Source organism: Aplidium turbinatum, chromosome 10, assembly GCF_918807975.1.
Source record: "Aplidium turbinatum chromosome 10, kaAplTurb1.1, whole genome shotgun sequence".
NCBI classification, from domain to species: domain Eukaryota; kingdom Metazoa; phylum Chordata; class Ascidiacea; order Aplousobranchia; family Polyclinidae; genus Aplidium; species Aplidium turbinatum.
Window position 1 is genome coordinate 18,514,465 of NC_137481.1, and position 17,590 is coordinate 18,532,054.

The following is a 17,590-nucleotide window of genomic DNA, read 5'->3' on the forward strand; positions in this document are numbered from 1 at the left end:
AAACAAACATTGTTCAAACATTAGAAATCTTCTTATCACGCACCGGTCATTTTTGACCGGTTGGGGCTTATAGGTAGATGCGTGAAATGTTCTGTTTGCAAAAGTTCTAGTGAAAAATTATTACAGCTACTAAAACTTCATCAAAAGTAGGGAAAACTTAAGGAGTATGACCAAGAAAATCGCAAGAATGCCCAAAATATGAAGCATCAAAACTCAAAACCGGTCAAAAACGACCGGTCAGGGTTTCTAGTGTTAATTGCACACCCCGAGAGTCGAACTAGCACAGCTTGATCTTGCACTTTCTGTGCTTGTATAGTCAGGTTCTTAACCAACTGAGCAACCAGGGCGTGTGAATTGTGTTCTTGTGTACTGTAGGTTTGTTATTTCTTAATTATGTTGCATTTTTTGCAAACAGCGGTAGCCTAGGCTATGGATTGTGGATATTACAGTAAAAATTAGCAGAAGTTTTAATTTGCACTTGCACAGCAGGTTTGTCAGTTAACAAGGTGTAAGTGTGTTGCAGACCTAAACATGTTACTCACCATTGAAGTAGATCATTCATATTCAAAGCATTGGTCAGAAAGCTATCTGACCAATACAAGTAATGTGCTTTCCTTAAAACGGCTTTTAGAGGTAGATGAACATAACGAATCTAAAGCAGGGAATCTTCCGTACACAAGGTACGAGCTAGTTTACCATAGATTATTTTTGTTGTTTGTAATAGTCAAAAATGAAAACAAAACTTAAATTTCTACTCTGTCTGTATAACTGTACATGATGCAATGTGATTGTGAATAATATTATGACATCTTACAGGCTATAATAAGCTATTTTTACACAATTAGCGTTGTCAGTACTTACCTATCCTACTTTTAGTTTGGCTGAAACAGAACACGGCCATCTCATTAACAGTAGTTAGTGTGTTCTCTAGTTGTTAATTGATGAATCTGGCATATTCTTTGATGTTACAAATGGCTAATGTAACATTTTCTGTTTTATGAATTGTTCTTATTTCATTCATGTATTGTTGAGACCAGTGGCACACGGTGGCCATTTTTTGGATGTGCCCCTTTTTTCAGCAGGATTCAAACATACACTAGGTTTGCAGTAAATAGTTTTTCAGATCATATCAAAATTAACTGGTGTGATATGATATAAGAGTCAACTGTGCAAATCAAGCATGTGTTTAAAGCTTTCTGAAAAATGTAAACACCCAAAAAAATGGTCACTGTACGGCGTACGCCACCAGTTGAAGCACAAATAACACCACTTATATAACAGATAGGCTGAGCAATATACCATACAACAAGTCAGCACAAAGATTAAATCAAATAGTCTACAAAATAGAAAAAGATGAAATCGCTAAAACAGTTTCAACAATTGTTGTGTGATAATAAACACAACATGTAGGTTATTGTGAAGAAAGGGGCGTTCTTCCCGGCTATCAGCACAAGGCTGAGCACTCACTAGTTCAGCGAGCAGCTGCGATTCGCCAACCATAACGGTGTAGCTTCCACGCTAAGCCATTCAGACCATCCAATCAACAATATGTTTCTTGGCAGCCGATTTGTAGCAAGAATTGACAGCGATAGACACGTGTTTCGCCCATGAGGCTGGGCTCATCAGTATCGCACCGTATTCTGCCACAAATTTATTCGACCACCGCTTTACCAGTCAGTTTAACTCTTATCTTTGTGGAAACAAAGAAAGAGCCAACAAAACCAGCAGGCGCCAGGGCAGAGGACATTGTGAAGAAAGGGGCGTTCTTCCCGGCTATCAGCACAAGGCTGAGCACTCACTAGTTCAGCGAGCAGCTGCGATTCGCCAACCATAACGGTGTAGCTTCCACGCTAAGCCATTCAGACCATCCAATCAACAATATGTTTCTCGGCAGCCGATTTGTAGCAAGAATTGACAGCGATAGACACGTGTTTCGCCCATGAGGCTGGTTTTTTTTTTTTTTTTTTTTTTTTTTTTTTTTTATTATTGAAAAGTAAAAACAGTTGTACAGTAAACAATACAAAAGAAGCAATTGGTGAATGCAATCATATCACTGATACCAATCTGTTGCACAGTATAAGTTATACCTGTAATAAGAGATCAAAGGCATGCGATAGATTTGGAAATTCATTGTAGCTATGATATCACTTTTATGTTTGAGGCTAGTGTTTTATCTCCACAATAACGGTCATCTAACAAGTACGTTCATACAATAGTAGCCCAAAAGATATTCTTATCATGCATATGCCAAAAGGCGTTGTTGTGTTCGACATTAAATCAGATGCATTGCGCAGGCAGGTAGGTAACACGTTACCAGTCACAATAAAAGTGTCTATGTTACTGTGCGTCCCACAACGCTCATTTGTAGCCAAAAATAAACAAATCAATAAGTAGGAATATAATGTAATGCATGCAATTGCATAAACGAAGAAAGATCTGCATGTTGCCTCATTGCTCTCTTGTAGTGCAATGATGCTACATGCAGATGGTATGTGTGAATAAGTATCATTTACTATGGCGCATTTCATAAAATTCACAAGTCAGGTACATACACTGCAAATGATAACAATTAATAGCAGAATTCTTTCGAGAACAGTGGGTTCTTGGTTGTCATGTTCGACTTATGCTACAGTGTGGGGAGTTTGTAAGGGGCGTCGGTATTACAGAGGTGTCACTTTGAAGATATTCTTTAATTTTTGTTTTAATAACCCAGAGGGTTGTTTTGGTAAATTTTTTGTTGTCCCACATATATTTATCTCCAATGTCTAGTGAAATTTTCTTTTTAATTATGGTACTCTTAACTGTATTTAGGATCAGCAGAATCAGTAGGTTGTCTGTCTGTCTGCTTGGAAAATGGTTGTATAGGATTATATCAGTTGTAAGCTTAATCTTTTGTTTTGTTATTGAATGATATAGCTTTTCTATTTTTTTCCAAATTGATTTCGTGAAGGTACATTCAGTTAACAGGTGTTTTATATTGTCGACAGCCATTTTGCAAAATTTGCACTGAGTAATTTTGTTCTGGCTGCAACGCCATGAGTTAGATTGTTTGTAAAAATCGCCCCATTTAAAAGCTGAATGTGCTATTCGATAGCAGATCGATATGTCAGAGTTTGAAAAGTATGGTTTGATATTTTTCTTCATAAGGAGCGTTTCTGACCAGCTTATTGGTTCATTGTTTTGGCTCTTAATTTCAGTTTTAGTTTCTTTTTGTGTTTTTAGGGTTGTGTATATTGTATTATATGATATATCAGTCCAGTCAAGATTGTGTTTTCGGAGTTGGAGAAAAGTGCGGAAAATATCAGAATAAAACGAATTTGGGCAATCAGAGTGTGGTTCACTTAGGTTATATAATTTTTGGTTGATGTGCCTTATTTTATAGTTTAGATTGTACTTTGCCCACTCATGCCATAGTTCTGTAGCTTTATTGAGTGTGGACAGGTGTCTAATTCTGTCAGCTCTACTGGTTTGAAATTTTGTTTCTATGTCAATCATTCTTAATCCTCCGTTTTTAACTTCTGCAATGATTTTTGTTCTGCTTAATTGCTCAATTGGAGATGGATACCATAGAAAATTGTATAAGATTTTGTTTAAGGATTGGATATGCTTTTTTTGTGGGTAAAGAACCCTTCCCATGTGAAGAGATATAGGCACGAGGAGAGTATTTATTATGGTGATTTTTCCTAGAAGGGAAAGTGGTCGAAATTTATGAATGTTGGCAGTCGTTTCAGTTTGTTTTATCACTTTTTCCCAGTTAAGAGTGTCTAGTTTTTTGTTGTTGTTTCCTAGCCAGATTCCAAGGATTTTTATTTCATTTTGAATTTGAATATGTGGGTAATGTTGCTGTACTTCACTTTGTAACTCAGGTTGTGATACAAGCATTTGTGTTTTGTTTTCGTTAATTTTTTGTCCTGACATTTGTTGGTAAAGTTTTAATTCTTTAAGTATTTCAGTAATAGAATTAAGGTTATTTGTGATAAACGTTGTGTCGTCTGCGTATTGTTCGATTTTTACTGCTTTTTTATTTATGGAGAAGCCTTTTATTGATGCATTGCTCTCTATGCGGCGTGTGAGTACATCGGCGCATATTATAAAAAAGAGCATGCTCAGAGGGCATCCTTGTCGGATGCCTCGCCTAATGTCGATTTTTTTTGTTAGTGCTCCATTCATTTCAACTCGACTAGAGATGTTTGAGTATATAAGAGTTAAGTATGAAATCATCACTGGCTAAATCCAATTTTTTGCAGTATTTTGTACAGAAAAGAATGTTCCACTCTGTCAAACGCTTTTTCAAAGTCTGTTACCATTATATATAATTTTCTGTTTTTTAGTTTTGCTGCTTCGATGGCTGCTTGAATATTCATTGTAGCGTGTTCAATTCGTCTGTTCGGTAGACCACATTTTTGGTTGGGTTGAATCAGTGTTTTCATTAAGGGGGTGATTCTATTGGCTAGGATTTTGCTTAAAATTTTGTAATCCGTGTTCAATAATGAGATTGGTCTCCAATTTTTCAGCGATGATTTATCTCCTTTTTTGTGAAAAAGTTTAACTATGGCTTCTCTCATCGTTACTGTCATAGTGTTTTTTAGAAAACAGTTAGTATACATTTCAAGCAAATCATATTTCAAAATGTGCCAACATTTTTGATAAAAGATTGCGCTGAGGCCATCCGAGCCGGGGGCTGAATTTTTATTTAATGTATCAATTGCGATCTTAATTTCATCTTTTGTTATTAGTCTTTCATTTTCTTGTGCTTCATCTGCATGTATTGTGGTGTGGTTCAAAATGTTTAGATATTCATCTTGTTCAGTTGGATCAATTTTTCCATCAATTCCCCATAACTTATGGTAAAAATTGTGTGTTTCTGTTAAGATGTCATTTTTGTTGGTTACAACTTTATTGTCCTCTGTATGTAGTTCGGTGATAGTATTGTTTTTACCTCTTTTCCTTTCAAGATGAAAGAATCCTTTGCTTGTTTTCTCTGAATCGTTTTGAGGTATTTTACAGCGAATTTGTGCTCCTCTTTGCGTGTTATTGTGAAATTGTTCAATAACATCGGTAAATTTTGCTCGATCAGATACCGGTACTAGGTTTGGATGAAATTCGTCTTCAATCTTAGAGTTTAAGATCTGGAGTTGTTGGTTTGCTGTGTCATATGCTTCTCGTTGCATCGTTGCAAGTTGCTGTGAGAGCTCTATCAGCTTATTTTTAAGTATTTCTTTTCCTTTATCCCACCATTCAAGAGTATTTTGAAAGTTTGGTTTTCTTATTGTCCAATTGGTCCATGTTGTTTCTATTTCGGATATTACATGTTGATGTTGAAAGATGGAGTTATTTACTTTATATGTGTGTTGATCCCATTTTATGTGTGTGTGATAGCTTAATGATAAGGTTGGTGCATTATTATGGTCTGAGTACAAATTTGTGTGATGTGTAATGTTTTCAAAGTGCTTCAAGGTATTGTTGTTTATATATATTCTATCTATTCTTGTTTTTGCTTTTGGGTGTGAATATGTATAGATTGCTTTGTGTGGATGTTTGTATCGAAATATGTCTATTAGTTGAAAATTATTTACTAGTGTTTTAAATGTCTTTTTGTCGTAGGTGTTTGAGAAGGATTGAGGGTTTGCAGTATCTAGAGGGTCTGTGATCAGGTTAAAGTCACCAAGTAGTATTATTTTGTCATCATTCCATTTTTGTAAGTTTGTGGATAGTATTTCTGATAGTGATGTTTTGTCTTTATGATTTTGTGGAAAGTATGCATTGATAATATGCATATTTTCACCATTAATATTGATATGTAGTTGGTGAAGGTGGTTGTTCTTTAAAATAGTATGTCTGGGTTGACCCTTTTGATATATTTCATTTTTTAGTATTATCATAGTTCCTGCACGAAAGCTTGGAGAATCAGGGAATATGTTTGAGAAAAGTTTTATGTTATAAAATTTTTCCCAATTTTCTAATTGTTTAGGTGAAAGTCGATGAGTTTCCTGAATAGCTAAGGCAGAGAGTCTATGAAGCTTAAAGAATTTTATAATGTTGGTAAATTTTTTGGAAATTCCATTTATATTGATTGAGCAAATTTTAAGCTTTTTAACTTGCATGTGACAAGTTTGACTCTCTGCCTCAGAAAGCATTTCACTAGGTGTCAAAAGTATGATGCACAATCACATTAGGCTATATTATAGGCTATTTAACACTATGATTATTATTACCTTTTGTTTTTTTCGGTTTTTAGGCGATAAAAGTATTCAATAAAAATTCGTTTTAAATATTATAGTTAGTAAGTATTTTCGTTGTCTCTTGGCAGCTCTTCTTCTTTGTTTGGTTCAAGGGTAGATTTTTCATCGTTTTCTGATGGCGTGAGAGGGTTTTCATCTGTCTGATTCTGGGATGATGTGTCAATCATCAGAGGCATTATGCTTTGTTCTGAATCGGAGGATGAGTTTTTTGAGTAGTTTGGATCTATTTTTTGGGTCTTGTTTTCTAAGGGCGGACTATCTTCAAGAGGTCGCTTATTAGGTCTGATGTAGGTGGATGTTGGTGAATGGTGACTTTCAGGTGCATTTCTTGTTTTAGATATCGGATGTCTTGGTTGATTGTGTGTTGTTTTCTTTTTCTTTTTCTTCCTTCGTGTGCTTTTCTTTTCCCATGGGTTTGATGCTATGTCAGTGGACTCTCTATCTGAGGATAGTCCTTCTGTGTTAGGGCTTGTAGTACCACTTTCTGTTTCGGCGTTTCTTTGTTGAGTTAGGAGGGCACGTTTTGGGCATTCCGTACCTTGATGTCCTCGGTGTTGGCAATATCCACACAATATTCTCATGGGACATGTTGCATCGAGGTGGCCCAGTCCTTTGCAGAAGCGACAAAGATGACGTTGGGGTGTATTGTTCATTTTTTGTGTCGTTCGGCATTGTTGGGTTGTGTGCCCCTTCTTTTTGCATATATCGCACTGGGCGCAATCTGCTGCCCAATGACCTCGCTTTTTACATATTCTACACAGGGGGAGATGCTCCTCTCCTGGCTTTGTTATATATATCCATATACCGTGTACTTTGATTTTGTCTGGGATGTTTTCCAGGTTTATATCCCTCAGGTGGATATGAACATATTCGTTTTTTATGTTTGGGAACTTTTTAAATCTCCCAAAGAAGATTTTTTCGGGTTTTCCCCACTTACAGTCGTTCGCAATGTCTCTTGAAAGTTCTACCGGCCACTCTACTGGAACTGGATACAGTGTGATAATGTCACAGGGTGGTTTTGGCTTCCACGCTGTGATTGTTATTGTAGTTCCTTGGAATTGGTAAGCAGTGGGAGTTTGGTGGTCTTTTGCTAGTTGTTCCAGGTTTTCTTTTTCCTCTTTAGTGTGTGTAATCACAAATTGATGTTCTTTTAGGTTCAACGTGCGCACTCCTTCAAGTCCTTTAGAATATTTTCTTAGAAAGCCATCTTCCATGAAGAAGCTAATAAAATTGTCTATGCTCAGCCAACCTTGGCATTCAGCTTTCACTATCAGTCTTCTTTGGAAGTTGTATGGCTCGCTTGGTATCATTGTTTCGAGCTACTATAGCCTACTGCTTTAATTCTCAGATCACAATTGTGTGTACGAGTATTTGTTAAAATTTTTAAAGCAAAAGTTAAACAGTTTGTAGTATTATAAACTAGCACTTGCAGGTTTTGCCACGTTGGCAGTGAGAACGCTGCTGGCGCTCTAATTAGTTACACAAAAACTGCCAACCTTTTCGAAAGAAACCGCTTAAGGCGTTTCTTTCCTTTTCACAACAACAAAATAAAAGTTTTTCCTTTTTGAAGAAATCAGCAGAAAGCCTCAGGGAAAAGAAGCCAGCTGATTGCCTCAAAAAGGAAAAAAAAGCAAAATACAAGTAAACACTCCAGATCAGCGGAGCCCAAGGCAGAGTCCACCGATCCAGCTGACGCAGGCCACTCTCCTCACCTCCACATATCCACTATCCCAGGCCAAACCAGACAAAACACAAAGATCACACACACATATCTCCCTTTACCACACTAACCCTACTTTAATCACGAGCCTCTCCCATGAGGCTGGGCTCATCAGTATCGCACCGTATTCTGCCACAAATTTATTCGACCACCGCTTTACCAGTCAGTTTAACTCTTATCTTTGTGGAAACAAAGAAAGAGCCAACAAAACCAGCAGGCGCCAGGGCAGAGGACATTGTGAAGAAAGGGGCGTTCTTCCCGGCTATCAGCACAAGGCTGAGCACTCACTAGTTCAGCGAGCAGCTGCGATTCGCCAACCATAACGGTGTAGCTTCCACGCTAAGCCATTCAGACCATCCAATCAACAATATGTTTCTCGGCAGCCGATTTGTAGCAAGAATTGACAGCGATAGACACGTGTTTTGCCCATCCGCTGAACTAGTGAGTGCTCAGCCTTGTGCTGATAGCCGGGAAGAACGCCCCTTTCTTCACAATGTCCTCTGCCCTGGCGCCTGCTGGTTTTGTTGGCTCTTTATTTGTTTCCACAAAGATAAGAGTTAAACTGACTGGTAAAGCGGTGGTCGAATAAATTTGTGGCAGAATACGGTGCGATACTGATGAGCCCAGCCTCATGGGCGAAACACGTGTCTATCGCTGTCAATTCTTGCTACAAATCGGCTGCCGAGAAACATGTAGGTTATTGCTAGCATAGGCGCCGACTTTTATTTTTGCACGGGGTGGCGGATAGCACAATATTGCAACCTAAAAACTTTCAAACTGCATGTTTTTGTTTGATTTTTACTACAGTAAGCGTGTTTCGTAGATGCAATTGTCTTTTTACACCTGATTTGTAGCTCGATAATTTACAAAGCAACTTTAAAACAAAGCACAGGAGGTATATCGTAAATTTTATTGTTACGTTGCTGCTCTGACACTTAACATTTGGCAAAAGTATTTTTGCAAACAGCAGCTCTGTCTATCCAACTGTTGATCAACTGGTCAAGTCGTAACCGTGAAGCTTCAGCTTGATAAACATTTAAAATTAGGACGTGGTTCAATCGCTGTTGCGTCATGGTAGATCGCAAGTAGGTTTTTATGCGCCTAAGTGCACTAATCGATCGCTCCGCCTTGCAGGTGGTGGAAGGCAAAAATAAGTATATTTTCAAAAATTTCTTTTCAAAAGTATAGCTTTCCTCGATTAGAATCATGTAAACGTGTAAATTTGCAAAACGTTAAAACTGCTACTTTACTAAGTGCACTTTTTAAATAAAACTCAAAAAGTTTCGAAAATGGCATTTTTTTAATGAAATTTGAAAATAGATATTCATTTATTCATTTAGGGACGGAACTATCAATCATCGAGATAATTTTATTTCCAAGTATTTTATAGCTGTCATAATTTATAGCGATATTATGAGCAGTTTAAAATTTTTCAAAAAAGATTTTTGAGGGAGGCAATGGAAAGATCGTATTTTATTGATTAATAAATCCCATTGTAAACCTAACAAATGTAACAATGACTTATGACAAGTGACAAATAAAACGATCGCAACAACAAGGAAAAACTCGTAGCCACGTGTTGCGTAATCTTCACATAGCTTGCTTGATGTTACGCGAGTATCATGCTTGTGACAAAAACAATCATTTTCTTCGCAATACTGTATTGGTTCAACTCTTGCTTTATGTTGACTTGAAGCGAAAACCAATGATTAAAAAAAGATTTAAACGTCCGCTCAAATTACATTTATTTGCAGTGAGTAATGTAACCTAAACGAGGTGGCTGCCACAGCGGTTACCGGGTGGCGTGGCCACCCCGTAACCCCGTAAGTCGGCGCCAGTGATTGCTAGTACACTGAAGTATTTAAAACTTTATTTTGCTTAATATGTTCAGCATGTACAAACATGCTGCACAACTGCACATTCTCAACATGTCGTACTGTATTTGGAATATCATAATTTTGCATTGAAATTTAAAGATTGTCAATAACTTTTTTTTAGTTCATGGGAGAGAAAATATCGATCAGGGAGTGGAAGTCTAAGTGGTTCAGATGAAGAGGTATGGTACTTATTGTGTTCCATAGCGTATGATTACCGGGCTGCGATTTTTTCTTTTTGTTTGTCGAATAGTAATATGACGTCATAAGAGTCAGATTATATGCGTATTACCACACAAGTTGTGTGGTATCAGAGTCACTTACTTAAGTTTTTAATCGCACGCTGGTTGAGTGATTGCAAAGGAGTATCAAGCGCTAAGTTATGTACCTACCGGACATGTATATTATTTGTTTTGCTCCATGGAGAACTGTTGTAAACGCGAAACTGAGGATCGCAAAAGAAAAAATCCCTTAGGCCAGGGGTGTGCAACGTGCGGCCCGCGGGCCAAATGTGGCCCGCGAAGAAAAATTATGTGGCCCGCGAAGATGTGCCAATTTTGAATTGTGTGCGGCCCGCGAAACATGTTTATACGGTAATTTAGTTTAGTCTGGTACGTTTGAACAATTCATTGTGGAGTGGAATATTGTAGATTTCGCACCTTCTGTTAACCATTTTAGAAGTCTCCCACCGGCCACCGCCAATCCATTGTATTTAATTTTCTATTCTGATGTCTCTGGATTTATTAATATTCAATTGAACACTGAGAATATGTCCTTATAATGTTTGTAATGTATTGTATTGAGTTTAAAGTTAACCGTTGTTATTGCGTTCATAAACGTAGTTGCACTGATGAGAATTTAATATTCGAAAACGCGTTCTGCAACACTGTTTTTACACTCTGTAATGCCAGATGCAGATTTATCTGTAGCTTTCCATCACGCATTGAAGCGGTGATCTGATCATGAAATTTTCTACGGTTCGAGAAAAAGTTTTCTCTGCCTATAAAACGTTGAATGGTAGTTTAATCAATTATTTTTAAAAATGTATGGTCACATAAAAGGCATTATGAACAAAGTACGACTTTGGAAAGCTCACATACAGACAGGACATCTTTTCCACTTTCCAACTTTGAGAGACTATGGAATGCATCCGGAGAAGAAAACTAAATTTGAAAAATTGTTGTATGAATTTTTGGCTCGTTTCAAGGACTTCAAATCTCATGAACATTTGTTTGGTATATTCTCTTCGCCATTCAACACGGACATTGACAAAGCACCAGCTGATATCCAACTTGAACTGATTGATCTTCAAGAGAAAAAGGATTTGAAAGCAAAGTATTTAAAAAAGAATCTTGGCGATTTTTACCGAAAACATTTCAACCAAGATGACTTTCCACATTTCAAAAATCCATGGCTTCAAAAATGGCACTTTTTGGCTCAACGTATTTGTGTGAACATTTTTTTCTAAAACAGGCGTCATGAAATCTCCCTATTGATCGGTTCTGACAGACCAACACTTGGAAAATGGACTTCGAATTGCGATCACTTCCATTAAAGTAAATTTGGAAAAGCCGTCAGGAAAAGAAGCCAGCTGCAAACTTCTCACTGAGCACGTTTAAAGACAGTGTGACAATAAATTTGAATAGCAGTTTTCTTCAGAAATTTATGCGTCCTAACTTATCATTTCTGGAAGGAGATAACCCCCAATATAAGAATAACATGAATAGCAAGAAAAACTACTCTTTTGTGCCTGCAACTACTAGAAATCATATGTTAAATAAACGTGCGGCCCGCGGTTTCACCCAATTATTTATATCTGGCCCTCCTGTAACAAAGGTTGCACACCCCTGCCTTAGGCTATACACCTAGCGTAGCCTACTGTGAGAATTTTTCCTTTGGCATCTCTTTAGTCTCGCTTGGTACGTAAATGGTTAGGCACGTACCCGCACGCAAACACAGTTAGGAGCGAAATATGCAAGTTACCAAGAAACACAGCGAAGATATAGCGAAAAATGAACTGCAGATAAAAGAAAAGCAACAATACTACAATAATACAAAACAATGGCGTAATGTTACAGCGTTTAAGGTGTGCCGAGATGGCAAACAAGCCCCTTCGTAGTCGTACAACATTGCAACTTTAGACCGAAACCCAGATCTTTCGATTGTTGGTGGTACTTCAACATGAGAGGTTGTTTCAACTTCCTGATGAGCTTAAACATCTAGTGAAGCCGTGCTATCGCCAGGGCCTGACCTTGTATTTGCAGATGGTAGCTCACCGACCGAACTGCTTGTGCAAACTCAGAAACGTCATCACTGTCTCGTCGAGAAAAGAATGTAGGCTATCGATGCGTTGTTTCTTGTGCACTTGAACGGGTTTATCTATAAAATTTTATTGTTGAAAAGTGAAAATGTAATAGGCGCATTTTACTAAGCATGCTTTTGCTTACCACTATTAAATTAAACATGTTCAAAATTGAGAATGCTTTGCTACTAAACGCTATTAGCCGGAAGTTTACCTGAATGATAAGTTCCAAAGTGACGTGGCAATGCTTCTCTCGATAGCTCCTTCTAACAGATCCCATACTTCACTCGCTGTTTGCTGAACCTTAACCGCTTCTCGGTAAGACCGACCGAAGCTTTTGCCATCCGTGTTGTCGGAGGATTCTTTCGTTTTTTAGTCATTATATAGGATACTGACTAACTGAAGGCTATCCTATCTGTAGTTGGGCAAAGCTATGCTGTTCTTACAACTTGCCTATTACCTTGCCTTGTCCACTCCCAGTGACTACCTACTATTCTTCTAGAAGCGAACTCTTAATATAGCGACCTTTCTTATCTGTGTTTCTGATTCTGAACATCTGGTCGGAAACTAGGCTATTTTCTTGATGTAAAAAACTTGCGTAATTAGTAGGCTTTATTGTGTTTTTTTATTGTGTGCTTCTGCGATTATTTTCTCCTGTATCAATCACCTGCTTTAAGTTATATAACGGAAAGGAAATCTTAAATTTGTTTTCATCATCATGCACTGGCTACATAAATCCATCATTGTTTTAATCTTTCAAAGGATGGCATCTCGCCTGGTGCGAGACAAATTTCCTGCAGATGTCCAGACTTCCCATCCAGCAAACTTGTTTATACATGTCATGCATTGTGACTCAACGTCTGCAGACGTTGAATCAATGTAAAAACGACGGGTTTGGTAGCTGGGTTGTGTGCTTTTGTGAATGTGCAAAATTGCCTAAAATTACGTAATCACAGAAACTCTTTTAGTGGAAGGAAGTCGAGTTGCAACCGTGTTTATCTGTCTACTATTCTTTATTCACATTGCAAAACATTTCTGCAATCTTGGAACAACAAGTGCATGAGTCAGACATAAATACAAACACGTTGACAACTAAAAGTAGCCTACTTCGGTTATTTTATCTATAAAAGAAACCGGTTGTGTCGAATAGCACGAAACGTGTGTGGCGAAATGTTTGATGGCAGGCGTTAGAACCAGGGAGTCGAACCGTTTGATTTTTCCGGTTCGGGTCCGGTTCTGGTTCAAAGATTGTTTCAAAATTGGGTTCAGTTCCGGTTCAGGTTCGAAGAAACTTAAAACCGGTTTTATAAGTTCCGGTTCGGGTCCGATAAAATTAGGCCTAGGCCTACTATTGCCCAACTACTAACTAGCCAAATTGGGCGTGAAAACCGCAAGGTTGGCAACACTGATCTCAACACTGCTTTGCTCAATTAACTTGCCTTTGTTGTTTGTTGCACAAGTTACAATCAAACTATATTGTCTATGATGTCACAGAACAGAAGTTGTTTACCTCAAAAAATTCCTCTCCAAAGCATCGATGATAGTGGATCGTGTGTTACGGAATAGGCTATAATTCATCAGTACAATGTGGCCTCCAAGATAACAACATGCTACGTACAACTTCACTTACCACAATGCGAACAATGACGTAATGCTGGAGTGAACCGCTTTTTTCAACCGGTTCGGGTTCGGTTAGGGTTTAAGCTAACTCAAATTTTCGGTTCAGTTCCGGTTAAGGTTCAGACAAAATCGCACCAAAACCGGTTTACAAAAATCCGGTTCGGGTTCGGTTCGACTCCCTGGTTAGAACTTCGATCAAAGCATTTTCCCGCAGTGCTCAAAATGTTCTGGAAGAGAACTCCTTTCCATAAAAATAGCGGCTTTTTTCATCTGTATTTCTGAACATCTGGTCGGAAACTAGGCTGTTTTCTACATGTGAAAAACTTTCATAGCAAGTATCCAACAGTCATTTTACCGGTTATAGGTGAATTGTTCGTAAACAGTTTTTCCGAAAACAATTGTTCGTAAAAGCAATTCTTCGTAAAGCAATTCTTCGTATAGGTGAATTGTTCGTAAACAGGTGATAGGTCAATTGTTCGTGAACAATTTTTCGCAACAGCAAGGTTTGTCTTGCAATTTCCGATGAAGGTGCATGATGCAAATTTTCCTGAATAACCAAGTTACGAGACATAAACAAATAAGCACAATGAAAAAGCGCATTTTTTGTTATTTATTGGAATACAACAATTGTCTGTGTTTAGCAATTCTTTGCTTACACTACCAATACTACTTTAAGTAACTTCGTACAAATTGTCCACAAGCCAAGTTTAGTATGAAGTATTGTGTGCAATTCCACGCAAGTAGGCTAATCACAAATTTCATCATCTTGAAAGTCTTGACGCCAGGTTCGGACGACTCTAGTTAGTCTTTCTGCACTGTCCTTGTACTTCTTCTTTGGAGGGGGTCCTGCCTGGCCACTGACATACTGTTCAATGCGAACCTCATTTAGGTTTTGCTCTCGCTTGATTGCAGATATGAACTTCCAAATATCTGGATGATTTGCAGATACCTGGAACATGAACCCTCTGTGCCATCCTTCAATGCTATTATTAGTTTTGGGAAGGCCACTGAGGACGCCATCATAGCAGTTCCACATTTGAATTGCAAACATTAGAGGACGGCGCCCTTGACGACGATCTGGGCGCCCAACCCAAGTGTCTTCAAAGTAGTCAATTACTGGCTGAGCAACATCTGGTAATACATTCCCATCGTTTTTCTCCAAATGCACTGGCACAAATGGAAGAACCAGCCACGGTGAGTTGAAAGTGGGTACTCTCTGCTTACTGCATTGACCATGGCCATCTCAAAGTCAGTCATGATTGTCTCTGGAACAGCAACAGCAGGTAACAACTCCATGAATGTATGTCCCTCTCCTTTTGTCCCCCAGCAGGGCATACACCAGAGGCACTGAAGTGTTTTCCGTCAGTCCGTGTATTGTGTAAAGCTGTTCAAACAGTGAAGGCACTGTCTTGAAGGTGCCGTCAGCATACCAGTGCTTTGAACGGGCAAGGAGCTGCAGATTTTTTTCAGTGGCACAATTATGTGTTTAAGCACAATTAGCACATCTCTAGCATATAGGCTACCCTAATTGATTGTTCGTAAACAATTGTAACTGTTTTTTAAAAAAAAAGCTGTAGCCTAACTTTTATGAACATTTGTTTACGAACAATTAGTATTACGGTCAATTGCATGCCCGAAGAATTGCTTTACGAAGAATTGCTTTACGAAAAATTGCTTTACGAAGAATTGCTTTTACGAAGAATTGCTTACGAACAATTGTTTTACGAAAAACTGTTTACGAAGAAAACGTCGGACACCCATTTTACCAGAGCAATATTATTAATTGGCTCAAACGGCGAAATACAAACTGGCATAGACGTTGACAACTTAACGTAGCCTAGGTTATTTCATCTATAAAAGAAACCCGTTGTGTCGAATAGCACGAAAAGTGTGTTGCGAAATGTTTGATGCCAGGCGTTGGAACTTCGATCAAAGCATTCTCCTGCAGTGTTCAAAATGGCAGCGCTGACGCCTTGGGAGTTTCTCGTGTGAAGCGTCGCTTTTAGACCTTGCTTTGAAGTACCTGGCGCAAGAAAGTTTACGCAAGTCAGCACTTTTATGATTGCATCACGTGATGCCCCCCCCCCCCCCCCGATTGTTCCTCGACCTGACGACGTTTAGTCCTCTCTCAGTTTTTTTTCCTTTTTGTTTTCCAATTTTTTTCGTTTTTTTTTTTCCGTAAGGCACGGCGTTTGTCGAATAGTGATGGCGCGTGTCGAGTGACCTCGTCACCGAAAAAGGCAAAAATCGCAGCCCTGCGTATGAATTACAATTCTCTAATGTTTCTCTTGAAATTTCATTGCCAGCATTGCCCGCAACATAATTTGAATGTTTTTTTGAAAATTAACCTGGATAAGTTTATACGTCTTGTAGAGAAAACATCTATGAAATCTGTCCTCATTTTGAAGGAATAAATAGCCTAGGCCCTAGGTACATTGTTAAAATTAAACAACAATGTTAGCATTGTGGATAATTTTCTCTTTAAATTTTTCCTACTTTTTTCCAAACCCCTTAAGACAAAGTCATTCTTATGCATTAGAGATGTACCGATATATCGGTATTGCTGATATTGGCCATTTTTTGAGTATCGGTATTAGCAAAATTTGGCCGATACTGTGGCCGATACTAAACATGCAAAAAAGGCGTTTGCTGCGGATTTTCTACAGAAGTAAAGATATAGATTTTTTAAAGTAGTAACTAACGTCACGTGTGACATTGATGTAGAAAAATAACAACCTGTTCAAATTTTTGATACCTCACACTCCCATAACTTCATGTGTGCACCTTTTGGCATTGTTTGCTTACAGTGATTCTTTCACTCAAACAAAACGTTTTGTTTCAGCAGTGTTGCGTTGTTCGATTCTTAAGTTGTGAAGGAGACTCAATTTTTCTAATATTTATCATTTGTGTTTCTTTTTTACTTTCAGCAGAGGATAAAACCAGGCCAAGACTACCCAGGTAGCAAAAAAATATAATTTTGCATCGTTTTTACGTTGCTAAACGTTAAAAAAATCCACGTAACTTGGTTGTTTTTAGTAAGCTGGTTTTATCAGTTTGTGATTTTGATTTGTGAGGAGAGTTTGCACAAACACGTAATAATTTTTCAGAAACTCCAATTATGATGTAATGTTTCTTCCCTTATACCCCAGTCCTCAATTACGGTGGACTTTCATGACTAAATCCTACTATTATGACACAACAATGCAGTTGAGATTGGATTTTTGAATCTTTAATAAATTATGCCAATTGAAAGCCTTTTTTGATAGTTTTATGCAAATAAGGTAAAACTTAGCATTTGATATAATTCCTTGCAAATATCAAAATTAGTTCTTTTTGTAACACCAAAGTATCGGCCAAAACATCGGTATCAGTATCGGTATCGGCCTAAAAAAATGATATCGGGATCGGTATCGGCCAAAATATTGGTATCGGTTCGTACATCTCTATTATGCATGTTTAACTTTCGTTTTTCTAGGTTAATAATAATCATCTACTATTTTAGTGATCTTCTCTGGTTTCAGATTGATGTTTGTGAAGTGGAAGAGGTCGACACTCGTATTGGATCGTCATCATGGCACTGTGTAGAACAGAAGGCCAGGAGTCAAATGAATGAATGTGAAAGACAAGTAACTGGCACAAGCAAGCACGCAGGGAGTCACTTCAGACAAGATTGTGAATCGTATTGGGAAGACAACATTGACAAGTTAGAATAATGCACTATTTAAAAAAAAATACTATATACACACCTATTTGATTAGGCAATTCAGTTGTTTGGTTCTGAACAATAAAACCTCTACTTTCAGTTTCATCTATAAATTATAGATGCATTATG

At 37.9% G+C, this 17,590-nt stretch overlaps 1 protein-coding gene across 1 annotated transcript in view; it reads left to right on the forward strand.

Annotated features, from left to right (window-relative positions):
* The first annotated feature begins 531 nt into the window (after window positions 1–531).
* LOC145779032 (uncharacterized) overlaps window positions 532–17,590 on the forward strand; it is a 36,713-nt gene continuing 19,654 nt past the window's right edge. The window contains exons 1-3 of the mRNA XM_082590613.1: window positions 532–680; window positions 9,961–10,018; window positions 17,280–17,461. Coding sequence (XP_082446739.1) covers window positions 532–680; window positions 9,961–10,018; window positions 17,280–17,461 — 389 coding nt within the window. The remainder of the gene's footprint in view (window positions 681–9,960; window positions 10,019–17,279; window positions 17,462–17,590) is intronic.